This window comes from Nerophis lumbriciformis, linkage group LG15 (assembly GCF_033978685.3).
Source record: "Nerophis lumbriciformis linkage group LG15, RoL_Nlum_v2.1, whole genome shotgun sequence".
Classification (NCBI taxonomy): domain Eukaryota; kingdom Metazoa; phylum Chordata; class Actinopteri; order Syngnathiformes; family Syngnathidae; genus Nerophis; species Nerophis lumbriciformis.
The window spans coordinates 5,574,355-5,588,024 of record NC_084562.2 but is presented as its reverse complement, the minus strand read 5'-3'; the positions used below and the strand labels follow the sequence as shown (position 1 = coordinate 5,588,024).

Genomic DNA, 13,670 nt, shown 5'->3' with positions numbered 1-13,670 from the left:
CTAATTATTTTAGTTATAAAAAAAACTAGGTCAAAAGATTTCAGTGTAGTACTTTTTGAAGACATTCAACAATACGACAATAACCGCGATAATTTGGGCCACAAAAACCAAGACCATTGCATCCCTTTATGTATCAATAAAACACTTTATCTTTTCTTACTAAATGTGAATGTAAAAAGATTTGATGGTAATTTACCATACAAAAACAGTGGTACCGCTTTTCCATTTACAGTAATGCACTGTAAAAACAACTGTAGATTTTACGGTATAACACAGGCAGCCCAGCCCATTTACAGTAATATGATGTAAAACTGTTTTTTTAACATTGTATGTAAAAAAATAACAATTAATTGCAAAGGGAATTGTGTAATGAGGCGAATACTAGTGCGTTTATATTTTATTCATTGTTTCAAGCGGCGTTCTTAGGGCAGCCATAACTGCGATGTGGCCTTCAAGGAAAACGAGTTTGACACCTCTGATCTAGATTTGATGCTATGTTTTTGAAAAGAAATTGAGGAAACTGCTATGATATAATCGATGTATGTTAAAGTGTGTATATGGCAGACTAGTGTTGCAAAGTTATTTCTTTATGCAGAATAACAAACAATGTTCTTGTCAAATGACACAACACCGTGTTCTGCATCGGTATGTTCACTTCTTATCGTAAATACTTAGCTTAGTGCAGTCATTAGAGGTCCGGTATCAATCAAGTTCATCGGCTGCCGTTGAACCTTGGCTTCATTTCACTGTGCTGTGTATTCCATTGAAAAGCTTATTAATAACTAAGTATGGGTATAGGAGCTTTCTTAAGTGCTAATGTAAAGGAAGTGGAGCTTAGAAATGTTCAGTCGATCAGTCATCATTTATGTCATTCACAAGCCCTGTTAAAAAAACACTTTTTTTTATTTTGTTAACAATTTGTAACCCCGATTGTCATAATTAACCTTGTTTGTGTGTGTTATTCAGTACATTCTACACCCCTATAGCTCATTCTAAGAATGCAATACCAAATAGTAGAACTAACGTCACCTGACATTGTACAAATCAGTGTACAAAAAAAAAAAAAAAAATCTTCTTTTAATAACTTCAACAGCGTATAAATGCAATAATTCAGGTAGGATTCCTCAGTTGGCACATATAGTGTGCTGTAGCAAAATATTAATAAATAATAATGATGTAACACTGCTGATGGTCATGTATGATGTTTAAAAAAGGCAATGACGGTGATGTTAGAAATGATAGCATTTGTGTGCTCATGGTGACTGTAATGATAATGATGGCTGTGTGTGGATATATTTTTATATTTTTAAAAAACAATAGATTGTTTAGGCCTACGCCACTCTTCCCCTATAGTAGTGTATACTAAGAACGTGGTTGTGATGCAGCCTTAATTAAAAGAAGTGAACCAACCTCAAATTTGTATTGGATTTTTCTGATAGTGAAAAAAGGTCACTTTACAGGTTTTTGTTTTAACAAATTAATTCATCATTAGGTAACAATAATTGAATGTATCGTAAAAAAATATATAATAAATTATTTTATTCTGAAGGTCCAGGCCAAGTTTCCGGTCACGTGACGTAGTTAAAAACACACACGTTCCCTGCCTTGAAGTCCGAATAGCTAATCATACATCCTGACTTTTCTTGTCATTTATTTGGCGGAGAGCAACTGAACCGGTGAGGGTGATAGTGAAAAAAAGTCACTTTACAGGTTTTTATTTTAACAAATGAATTCATCATTAGGTAACAATAATAGAATGTATCGTAAAAATTAAAAATATATTTTATTCTGAAGGTCCAGAATCATACATTCTGACTTTTCTTGTCATTTATTTTGGCGGAGAGTAACTGAACCGGTGATTGTGATAATGAAAAAGGGTCACTTTACAGGTTTTTGTTTTAACAAATGAATTCATCATTAGGTAACAATAATTGAATGTATTGTCAAAAAATAAAAAATATTTTATTCCGAAGGTCCAGTCTGGAAAAGTTTCCGGTCACGTGATGTGGTTTAAAAACACAAGTTCCCTGCCTTGAAGTCCGAATAGCTAATCATACATCCTGACGGGTTGGGGAGGAGATCTTGCCCCAAGTGGAGGAGTTTAAGTACCTCGGAGTCTTGTTCACGAGTGGGGGAAGAGTGGATCGTGAGATCGACAGGCGGATCGGTGCGGCATCTTCAGTAATGCGGACGCTGTATCGATCCGTTGTGGTGAAGAAGGAGCTGAGCCGGAAGGCAAAGCTCTCGATTTACCGGTCGATCTACGTTCCCATCCTCACCTATGGTCATTAGCTTTGGGTCATGACCGAAAGGACAAGATCACGGGTACAAGCGGCCGAAATGAGTTTCCTCTGCCGAGTGGCGGGGCTCTCCCTTAGAGATAGGGTGAGAAGCTCTGTCATTCGGGGGGAGCTCAAAGTAAAGCCGCTGCTCCTCCACATCGAGAGGAGCCAGATGAGGTGGTTCGGGCATCTGGTCAGGATGCCACCCGAACGCCTCCCTAGGAAGGTGTTTCGGGCACGTCCGACCGGTAGGAGGCCACGGGGAAGACCCAGGACACGCTAGGAAGACTATCTCTCCCGGCTGGCCTGGGAACGCCTCGGGATCCCCCGGGAGGAGCTGGACGAAGTGGCTGGGGAGAGGGAAGTCTGGGCTTCCCTGCTTAAGCTGCTGCCCCCGCGACCCGACTTCGGATAAGCGGAAGAAGATGGATGGATTGATGGATGGATGGACATCCTGACTTTTCTTGTTAGTAATTTGGCGGAGAGCAACTGAACCGGTGAGGGTGATTGTTGAGAATGATCTGCGCTCTTACTCTGTGTAGGTTTGTTGTATAGGTTGGATGTTATAGCGCATGTTCCCCACTTGGGGCGCTCTGGTGCAGTTGTGTGTTGTGTGTTACAGAGAAGAAGAATAAAAGTCTCCTCGTGTGAGAGGACGTTGAACAGACTCGAAGAAAGTGTCATTCATGTGCACGCATAAAGAACTCCACGAAGCTCAAACACCTTAACAGGTTATGGGCCCAGGAACCCCAGAGATTCCAGCCAACTCAAGCAAACAAGGCCAGGTAGCGTTGAGTCGACGCACGGACAGAGAAGCCAAGAAAGTTTGCAGGTGTGGACTTGAGCTAACAGAGGAGAACTGCTTGACCAAGGATAAAGGTATTGCAAACGTGAAGTATTACACGGAGCATAAAAGTGACTTTAGCCAATAAAGTAGCGTGTACCCTCGAAGAAGAAGTAACCGCGGTAAAGTTTGAGCTAATTAGCATAGCATAGTGCTAAAGTGCGGAGCTTAAACAAATATGGCGGCTCGTACTACTGGAGCAGTATCCCCGCAACTGTACTTTGATGGATCCGAAAGCAAGTATGACCTTTGGGAAGCAAGATTTTTGGGACACTTACATATTTTAAAGTTGAAAGACACTGTTCTAAATGAACCAGTAGGAGAAGAGCAAGCAGCAGCGGACAGAATAAAGAATCCAGACTGCTATGCAGAGCTCATCAGGTTGATCGATGATAAAAGCTTGTCTTTAATAAGACATGATGCTGCATACGATGGCAGGAAAGCACTGAAAATACTGAGGGACCATTACTCAGGAAAAAGCAAGCCACGAATAATCAACCTGTACACGTCCTTGACAAAACTACGGAAAGCAGACAGAGAGTCAACTACGGACTACATCATCAGAGCAGAAAACCTGATTACAGCACTTCGTGATGCCGGTGAGACTCTCAGTGATAGTCTGATCATAGCCATGATTCTTGGAGGCCTACCTGACTCTTACAAGCCATTAGCTGTACATGTAACGCAAAATGAAGACAATGTGACATTTACAGATTTCAAAAGAAGATTACGTATTTACGAAGAGTCAGAGAAAATTAGTACTGCTGAGCCAACAGACAATGTGATGAAAACGTTCACAAAACAAGATAGAAATATCCAGAAGAAGTACACCAGCAGCACTCAAAGTAGAAGTGAAGATGGAGATCTGAAATGTTTCAAATGTGGATTAAAAGGACACAGAGCAAGAATGTGTATCCGAAAAGTGTGGTGCAACTTTTGTAAGAGCAACACACACCAAGAAACCATATGCAAAAAGAAAGATAAACGAGACAATGTCAGAAAGGTTACGGATGAACAATCCAATGATTACCTCTTCAAAGCGGCACAAGAAGAAAGTGAGTCAGCACCCAAAATAAAGATGAAAGGCATTATGGTAGATGCAGGAGCGACATCCCACATTGTAAATGATGTAAATAACTTTACAAGCTTTGACAACACTTTTCAACCAGAGACTCATTCAGTGGAACTAGCTGATGGGACAAGATGCAGTGGAATGGCCCAAGGAAGAGGAACAGCAACGATACATCTAGTGGACAGCGATGGACAACAGCACAGGGCACAACTACGAAATGCTCTGTACATGCCCTCATATCCCCACAACATCTTTTCAGTGGCGAGAGCAGCCGACGGAGGAGCAATCATAACTTTCAAGAAAGGAGAGAGCCACATGATCACTAAAGATGGTAACAGATTTAACATAAACGAAAATGAGAAGCTATATTATCTACCAACTGTTGATGCAAATGAAGATCAGTGTAAAGTTTGTCATGACGTACAAACATGGCACGAGATTCTAGGGCACTGCAACTATGATGATGTAATCAAACTCCAAACTGTGGTCAAAGGTATGGTAATTAAGGGAAATGTTGTTAAGCCAGATCAGATGTGTGAAATATGTACAAAAGGCAAGTTTACCCAAACGAGAAATAGGGAGCTAGATGCTAAAGCAAATAAACCCCTGGAGTTAATCCATACAGACCTAGCAGGGCCAATGAAAACTGAGAGCATAGAAGGACACAAATACGCACAATGTTTCACAGATGACTATTCAGGTGCTGTATTAGTATATTTTCTTAAGTCAAAAAGTGATGCAGTAGCTGCAACAGAAAAGTTCTTAGTAGATGTAGCACCCTATGGAGATGTGAAGTGTATACGTTCAGACAACGGCACTGAGTTTACAAACAGAGTTCCAAATGTTACTAACAAAGAACAAAATAAGACATGAGACGTCAGCGCCTTATTCGCCACACCAAAATGGCACAGCAGAGAGAGAATGGCGAACACTGTTTGACATGGCTAGATGCTTACTGATAGAAAGCAAACCACCAAACTATTTGTGGAACTATGCCATTCAAACAGCAGCTCATGTTAGAAACAGGTGTTACAATAGACGGACAAAGAAAACAGCATATGAGTTACTTACAGGAAAAGTACCAAATGTGTCACAAATGCAAAAGTTTGGGTCTACATGTTTTAGTTACAAACAAGAAAAAGGAAAACTAGACTCCAAAAGTGAGCAGGGTATTTTCATAGGATATGATAAAAACAGCCCAGCCCTCCTTGTATATTATCCAGAAATGGAAAAGGTCCAAAAGATCAGATTGGTGAGATTCGCAACCAAAACAAGTGTAGAGAGAGAGACACAAACTTTGGAGCCATACGCAGGACATGACATTGGCAACAGAGACAATGCAGTCTGTGACAGTGACCAGAAGGATGAGGACAGAGTTCAACCTGAAAACAAAACTGAGGATTTAAATGAGCAGGAAGATGTGGAACAGTCAGCGGCAAATGCCGAAACAGAAATCAGAAAGAATCCATTCAGGATAAAACAAAAGCCAGCTTATTTACAAGATTTTGAGACTGATGATTCATTGGACAGATTACAAACATGCGTTGATTTCTGTTATCGAGCAGTTTGTGACATTCCAGAAACTTATCAGGAAGCCGTGTTATCATCCAAGTCAATGCACTGGAAAAACGCCATGGATGAGGAGATGAACTCACTAGTGGAAAATGACACATTCCAGTTGACTGACTTACCACCAGGTAAGCAAGCTTTAAAAGCAAAGTGGGTTTATGCACTCAAAACAGACACAGATGGATCTAATAAATATAAGGCGAGATTTGTTGCCAAAGGATTCGACCAGAAAGTAGGAACTGATTACGAAGAGACGTTTTCACCGACAGCTGACATGTTAAGTGTAAGAATTCTCATGCAGAAGGCGGCACAGGAGGACCTAATCTTACATCAGATGGACGTGAAGACCGCGTATCTGCACGCACCCATAGACTGTGAAATCTATTTAGAACAACCACAAGGATACGAGAAAAACTCTAACACTGGTGAAAAACTGGTATGTAAACTGAACAAATCATTGTATGGACTCAAACAGTCGGGCAGAAACTGGAATACAGTGTTACACACCCATTTATGTGAAAATGACTTTGTGCAAAATGAAGCAGATCATTGTGTGTACACAAGAGAAAAATATGGTCAAAAGGTAATACTTATTATTTGGGTAGATGACCTTATTTTAGCTGCTTCAAGAGAAAAATCAATGCAGGATGTAAAAAGAATGTTAACTCAGAGATTCAAAATGAAGGATTTGGGAATCCTAAAACATTTCTTAGGAATAGACTTTGCACAAACAAATGGACTAGTCAAAATGTCACAAGAGAGATATGTGAAAAAGGTTTTACAAAGGTTTGATATGGAAAATTGTAAACCAAGAGAAACTCCTTGTGAACCAAAACTTGATTACGCAGAAAATGCTGAAAAGTTGAAACAACCAAGACAGTACAGAGAAGCAGTGGGAAGTTTAATTTACTTATCAACATGCACTCGACCTGACATAAGCTTTGTTGTGAGTAAACTATCTCAACACTTTAATGAACCTACTATGGAACATTGGAATACAGTGAAACATGTATTCAGATACCTAAAAGGTACATCAGAACAAGGACTTAACTTCATGAAGAATGTAACTGAAAGACTCGGTCTGACAGTTTACTGTGATGCAAGTTGGGCATCAAATGAAACAGACAGACGTAGCACATCAGGCTATTGTGCAACTTTGTGTGAAGGCAGTTCATTCATTTCATGAAAGATGTTCTTGAAATATTGTTTACTAATTGGTTTAACACAGTGAGCTAATAGCGAGTGGGGGTGTTGAGATTGATCTGCGCTCTTACTCTGTGTAGTACTGTTGTATAGGTTGGATGTTATAGCGCATGTTCCCCACTTGGGGCGCTCTGGTGCAGTTGTGTGTTGTGTGTTACAGAGAATAATAATAAAAGTCTCCTCGTGTGAGAGGACGTTGAACAGACTCGAAGAAAGTGTCATTCATGTGCACGCATAAAGAACTCCACGAAGCTCAAACACCTTAACAGTGATAGTGAAAAAACGTCACTTTGCAGGTTTTTGTTTCAACAAATGAATTAATCATTAGGTAACAATAATTGAATGTATCATAAAGATAAAAAAAAATGTATTCTGAAGGTCCAGACCGAAAGTGTTTCCGGTCACGTGATGTGGTTAAACACACACACAAAAAAGCTCCCTGCCTTTAAGTCCAAATAGCTAATCATATATCCTGACTTTTCTTGTCATTTATTTGGCGGAGAGTAACTGAACCGGTGAGGCTGATTGTGAAAAATGGTCACTTTACAGGTTTTTGTTTTAACAAATTAATCCATCATTAGGTAACAATAATAGAATGTATCGTAAAAATAAAAACGATTTTATTCTGAAGGTCCAGAATCATACATCCTGACTTTTCTTGTCATTTATTTTGGTGGAGAGCAACTGCACCTGTGAGGGTGATACTGGAAAAAAGGTCACTTTACAGGTTTTTGTTTTAACAAATTAATTCATCATTAGGTAACAATAATTGAATGGATCGTAAAAAAAAAAATATATATATATATATTTTTTATTCTGAAGGTCCAGACCGGAAGTGTTTCCGGTCACGTGATGTGGTTAAAAACACGCAAGTTCCCTGCCTTGAAGTCCGAATAGCTAATCATATATCCTGACTTTTCTTGTCATTAATTTGGCGCAGAGCAACTGAACCGGTGAGGGTGAGTTGAGTAAAAGATTATATTTTATTTAGACAGACGTTTAGGGGTATTTAATAGTAATTATTTAAGTTGATAGAGATAAAGCTAGCGTTGCAGCGTTAGTGCTAACAGCAGCGTGGGTTGTTGTTAGCTAAACATAAGGTAACCCATGTTAGCAACACAAAACGTTGAAACAAAAAACAAATCTGCCAGGAGCCTCAAAAAATTAAAAGCCTTATATAAGTCTTATAATGAAGTCAACACATGACGTAAGTGTCTATATTAGCTTACTATCAAAATAACTGTGTCGCAGGCTGAAGCACATGTTCGTTGACAGAAATGTAATATTTATTCTACACATTTTTACAACATTAAGAAACCATAAGTAAATCAGAAGCTACTCAGGTGACAAAACTCCTGGAAATTACTGGCTTTTAATGGCAAAAGGTATAGATGTGTGTGTCCAAGTTAAGGCTGTCTTTTAATATAATTATTACAATCTTTGGCAATATAGGTAATGTTTGCTGTGGTCTGGAACAACATGGCACACAAACAACTATCAGAAATGCAGCCAATATTATGATAATAATGTGTCATAAGACATGCAAAAGTAAATTATATACAAAGAGGATAAAAGTAAAGGATATTAAATGAGCTCAAATATACCTACAAATGAGGCATAATGATGCAATATGTACATACAGCTAGCCTACATAGCATGTTAGCATTTAGGCTAACATGCTAGTGTTGATATAGCACTCAAACGAGTCAATATCAACAAAGCGCACCTTTGTGCATTCACGCACAGCATTAAACTTTTGGTGGACAAAACGAGAAAGGACGGGAAGATTTTACATGTAAACAAACTGTTGAGTCACAGTCCACACTATGGCGGGTTCAAGAACCGGCAAAATTAGTAGGACAAAACGATGTTCACCAAATACTCTCATCAGTGAAGCATACACACAAACATATTAAACAGTGGGCTTTCTAACAATTGGAAAAGTTTGTGTCATGTTTGTCCTCAAACAAATAACATACTAAAACAAAAAAAATATGTTTCCCCATCTTTTTCCATTTTCAATCTTTTTTTAATAATGCCCCAGGGAGCCACTAGGGCGGCACTAAAGAGCAGCATGCGGGTTGTTAACATTAGTTAACATAAAATTGTACTGCATTGCAAATTATAGCTGCCATATAATACAATAAATAAATGACTGACTGTTAATTCAATAATTATTTGTGGATGTCCACTTTTTAATTGTGTATTGAGTTGAGGGAGGTGTGCTTGTTTCCAGGGATCTTAAAAATGATCATCCCAGTCCGGTGCTTCACCTGTGGAAAGATCGTGGGTAACAAGTGGGAGATGTACCTTGGTCTGCTCCAGGCTGAGTACACAGAAGGGTAAGACATTACGACATTTTGAAATGTTCTATAATGTGTAATACGTTTGTATTAAGTATAGTAAGCGCCAAGTAATTCTTGCACGAATAAAATGCCCATTTTGACTGTGTAAGGACAGGACACATTAAAAAATGTTTCACTTTGTTTTAAAATGTTCTTTATTTTTTTATCAATTAAGAATCGTTACAAATGAGTATTGCGATTCATTTGAAAATATAGTTTTTACATCTTCAGTCAAGGCCAAAAATATTGGCACCCCTGCCTTTATTTTGTTTGCATTGGAACACATAACCCCCACCCCAAAAAAAGCCAAATCTGATTTTTACACAGAACTCCAAAAATGGACTGGGCAAAATTATTGCCACCTTTTCAAAATTGTAAGAAATAGTTGTATTCTAAGCATGTGATGCTCCTTTAATTTGGAATTAAACTCACCTGTAGCAAGTAACAGATGCTGGCAATATAGAAATCACTCTTGCAGCCAGTTAAAAATGGAAAAAGTTGACTCAACCTTTGTGTTGTGTGTACAACAATGAGCATGGAAAGAAGAGCAAAAAACTCTCAGAAGATTTGAGAACCAAGATTGCGGAAAAGCATGGACAATCTCAAGGCTACAAGTCCATCTCCAGAGATCTAAATGTTCCAATGTCATTAAGAAGTTTATAGGCCATGGCACTGTAGCTAACCTCCCTGGACGGAAGAGAAAAATGTATAAAAGACTGCAACCAAGGATTGTTAGAATTGTGGATAGAGAACCTCAATCCAATTCCAAACAAATTCAAGCTGACCTGCAGACACAGGGGACAAGTGTCAGCTTGCACTATCCGTCGCCATCTCAATGAAAAGGGACGCTATGGTAGGACACCCAGGAAGACCCTGCTGCTGACAGACATAAAAAAGCAAGACTGGAGTTTGCAAAAACTTACCTGAGGAAGCCAAACTCCTTCTGGGAGAACATCCTGTGGACAGATGAGACTAAAGTGGAGCTTTTTGGTAAAGCACATCATCACACTGTTTACAGAAAACAAAATGAGGCCTTCAAAGAAAAAAACACCATCCCTACAGTCAAACATGGTGGAGGTTCACTGATGTTTTGGGGTTGCTTTGCTGCTTCTGGTACCTGATGCATTGACTGTGTGCATGGCATCATGAAATCTGAGGACTACCAAATAATTTTGAGACATATCAGAAAGCTGGGTCTCCGTCAGAGGTCATGGGTCTTCCAGCAGGGCAACGGCCCAAAGCATACTTCAAAAAGCACACAAAATGGCTTAAGACAAAGCGCTGGAGAGTTCTGAAGTGGCCATCAATGAGTCCAGGGGCCGTATTTATCAAGCGTCTTAGAGTGCCATTTTACACTTAAGTCCTGAGAATTAGCGAAATTTAGTCCTACTCTCAAACTTAAGAATAAAAGCTATTTATCAACTTTCTTAAGTCTAAGAATCACTCCTACTCTCCACAATATTTAAGAGACCTTCAAAGGTGTCCTAAGTGGTTAGGAGTTGCCAGCGGGGGATGGCACTGAGGCGAACGGAGCGGAAGGATGTCCTGGCTTTGTTTGATGACGAGCAGCTGATCAAACGGTATCGTTTAGACAGAGCGGGTATTATTTTTGTCACAGATTTAATAATGGGTTGTACTTGTATAGCGCTTTTCTACCTTCAAGGTACTCAAAGCGCTTTGACACTACTTCCACATTTACCCATTCACACACACATTCACACACTGATGGAGGGAGCTGCCATGCAAGGCGCTAACCAGCACCCATCAGGAGCAAGGGTGAAGTGTCTTGCTCAGGACACAACGGACATGACGAGGTTGGTACTAGGTGGGGATTGAACCAGGGACCCTCGGGTTGCGCACGGCCACTCTCCCACTGCGCCATGCCGTCCCCATAAGGGGCGTCATCTCATCAGCAACATCACTCAGCAGAGCTTTCACAGCATAACTAAAGGTCATCACAATGCTTCGATATCTCGCCACTGGGAAAATGAATTGGAAAGAAAAGGAAACATTTATTTTTGATTCATTGCCAATATTGTTTGTTTGTTTTGTATTATTTTGTAGTTTATTGTCAAAATATACACTCCCATTGTCCACTTAAATATTTCTAAGATATTTCTTTATTCTTAGACAAGGGATTCCCTTCCGTGATTGGTCATTTCTATAGACACATAAATGACGTCACCTAAAATTCCGTTTACGGCACATAGTAATGTCGTAATTCAGCTCTGAGTGTGACACTTAAGATTCAGTCCTACACTTCGCTGAAAGTGTGAGTAAGACGCTTGATAACTAACTTAAGTGCAGCTTTCAGCGAATAATTTATTTACTCATAAGTCAACTCTTAGCAGACTTCTTAGGAGTAATTCTAAGACGCTTGATAAATACGGCCCCAGATCTAAATCCTATAGAACATCTGTGGAGATATCTAAAAACAGCAGTTGGGAGAAGACACCCTTCAAATCTAAGAGACCTGAAGCGGTTTGCAAAAGAGTGGTCCAAAATTCTAGTAGCAAGGTGTAAGAAACTTATTGGTTACAGGAAGCCATTGATTTCAGTTATTTTTTCCAAAGGGTGTTACCAAATATTAAGTTGTGGGTGCCAATAATTTTGTCCAGTCCATTTTTGGAGTTGTGTACAATATCAGATTAGGCTTTTGTGTTGTTTCAATGCAAACAAAATAAATAAACATGTGAACATCAAAGCATTTGTAATTTTAACAATTTTCTGGGAGAAGTGGTGCATTATCTGACAGAAATGCATGACTGTATGTTACAAATATTTGATTTTACTTTCAAAAAAGCTTGTTAAAATGAAAATAAATCATCTGACTGACTTATGATTTCAAAGCAAGTTGTCCACCAAATAGTACACTGTAAAAAAGACAATGGATTTTACTGTAACAAATGTGGTACCGTTTTTTTTTTAATTTACTGTAATGCATTGTACAACCAACCACCATGGATTTTACGGTAAAAACTGTCATCTCAGTTGCTCTAATTTTACTGTAAAAACTGGTACTATTTTTTAATTTACAGTAATACACCGTAAAAACCGTAGATTTTACGGTAAAATTCTGGCAACAGAGCGGTCAGTTTTTCATTGCAAAATTTGCAGATTTTTACAGTGTATGTGAACACAGGCAATTATTTAATAACTGTTAATATTCATACTGTATATTATTCACTGTTAAGACAGCCCTCCTGTTATGGCCCTCATTGAAGAGGAGTTTGACACTTCTGGTCCAGTCTATAATTTGCCTCCAACACTTGTGAAATGCATTTAAAAATAGTACTCACCTGGTTGCTGTGAAATGAACGAAACTTACTGTTAAGAATTTCTTGTAACCATTATGCAATTCTGATCAAATTAACTTTGCGATACTTGTTTTATTTATATAAGGAAGCTACATTTACAATTTAGGTAGATTTTTTTTAGATTTATTTCAAACTGCGATAAATAAGATTGCACAGTAGTTCTTTCTAAAATGACAAAGATTCTGATTTAATGAAAGCATATTGATAGAACATTCAAGGTTTAGCTCAGGGGTCGGCAACCCCCTTTGTTACTGAAGATAAATAGTATGGAACCGTAACAACACAGCTTATAAACTTAAATACAAGAGTGTGGTGTGCATTTTGAAATAAATGACTTATTTTCAGTAAATGCTGAATGCTTGTTTTTGAAAACATCTTTCCAATTAAAATGTTTTGTCTGCCAATTTCTCACCACTTATGAAGCACAAAGGTAAGGTAGCCTTGTTTGCAGTGAAGGCAAAGGAATCTGTCGTTTTATTCCTTTTTGGGATGTATTCATGTTTTTTTTTTACCGTGGTAGCGGCACTCTCAGGAAGCTGAGAATACGCTTTTTTACTTTATAGGTATTTAGTTAAATAATTTCCAGCAGCTGTACAACTACCTGCTTAAATAAAAGAGCAGTATTGTTCGTCAGCTGCTTCGTTAACATTATGCTGCTCTCAGCGATTGTAAACTTTTTTTTTTTCTTTCCCACCCATTTAGTGATGCTCTAGATGCCCTGGGCTTGAAGAGATACTGCTGTCGAAGGATGCTCCTCTCTCATGTGGATCTTATTGAGAAGTTGTTGAATTATGCTCCCCTGGAAAAGTAATTACAGCTTCCTTCATGTATGTTAGGCGCTTGGACATGTCTTATTTTTATTTTGATGTCAAATGACAAGAATGTTGCTTTAACTACAGTATACACATTGAAATATTGTTTTTCTGAATAAAGATGGTAAATGTCATTTATTTCTGTGTGAGTCAGTTGTATATCAAAGTCAATTACATTTTCTTTTGTGGAAAAGTATCACTCAAAATGATGAGTTTTCAGTAAAAC

The 13,670-nt window shown here is 38.6% G+C and overlaps 1 protein-coding gene across 4 annotated transcripts; it reads left to right on the top strand.

Moving 5' to 3' along the window:
• The first annotated feature begins 1,595 nt into the window (after positions 1-1,595).
• On the top strand, positions 1,596-13,578 carry LOC133615992 (DNA-directed RNA polymerases I, II, and III subunit RPABC5). 4 transcript variants are annotated; one of them, XM_061974949.1, is made up of 3 exons: positions 1,596-1,676; positions 9,207-9,312; positions 13,335-13,578. In XM_061974949.1, the coding sequence occupies exons 2-3, from the start codon at positions 9,218-9,220 to the stop codon at positions 13,441-13,443; spliced, it is 204 nt and encodes a 67-aa protein (XP_061830933.1). In that variant the 5' UTR covers positions 1,596-1,676; positions 9,207-9,217; the 3' UTR covers positions 13,444-13,578. The 4 variants fall into 4 exon arrangements, with proteins under 4 accessions (XP_061830933.1, XP_061830931.1, XP_061830930.1 ...); XM_061974947.1 differs by having other exon boundaries at positions 1,596-1,682; XM_061974946.1 differs by lacking the exon at positions 1,596-1,676 and adding an exon at positions 7,790-7,929.
• Positions 13,579-13,670: the final 92 nt, after the last annotated feature.

Excerpts from the sequence above, each read along its gene's own strand:
- LOC133615992 (XM_061974949.1), top strand. The coding sequence starts at position 9,218 with ATGATCATCCCAGTCCGGTGCTTCACCTGTGGAAAGATCGTGGGTAAC. Across the intron at positions 9,313-13,334 it reads CAGGCTGAGTACACAGAAGG|TGATGCTCTAGATGCCCTGG; the intron begins GTAAGACATTAC and ends CCACCCATTTAG.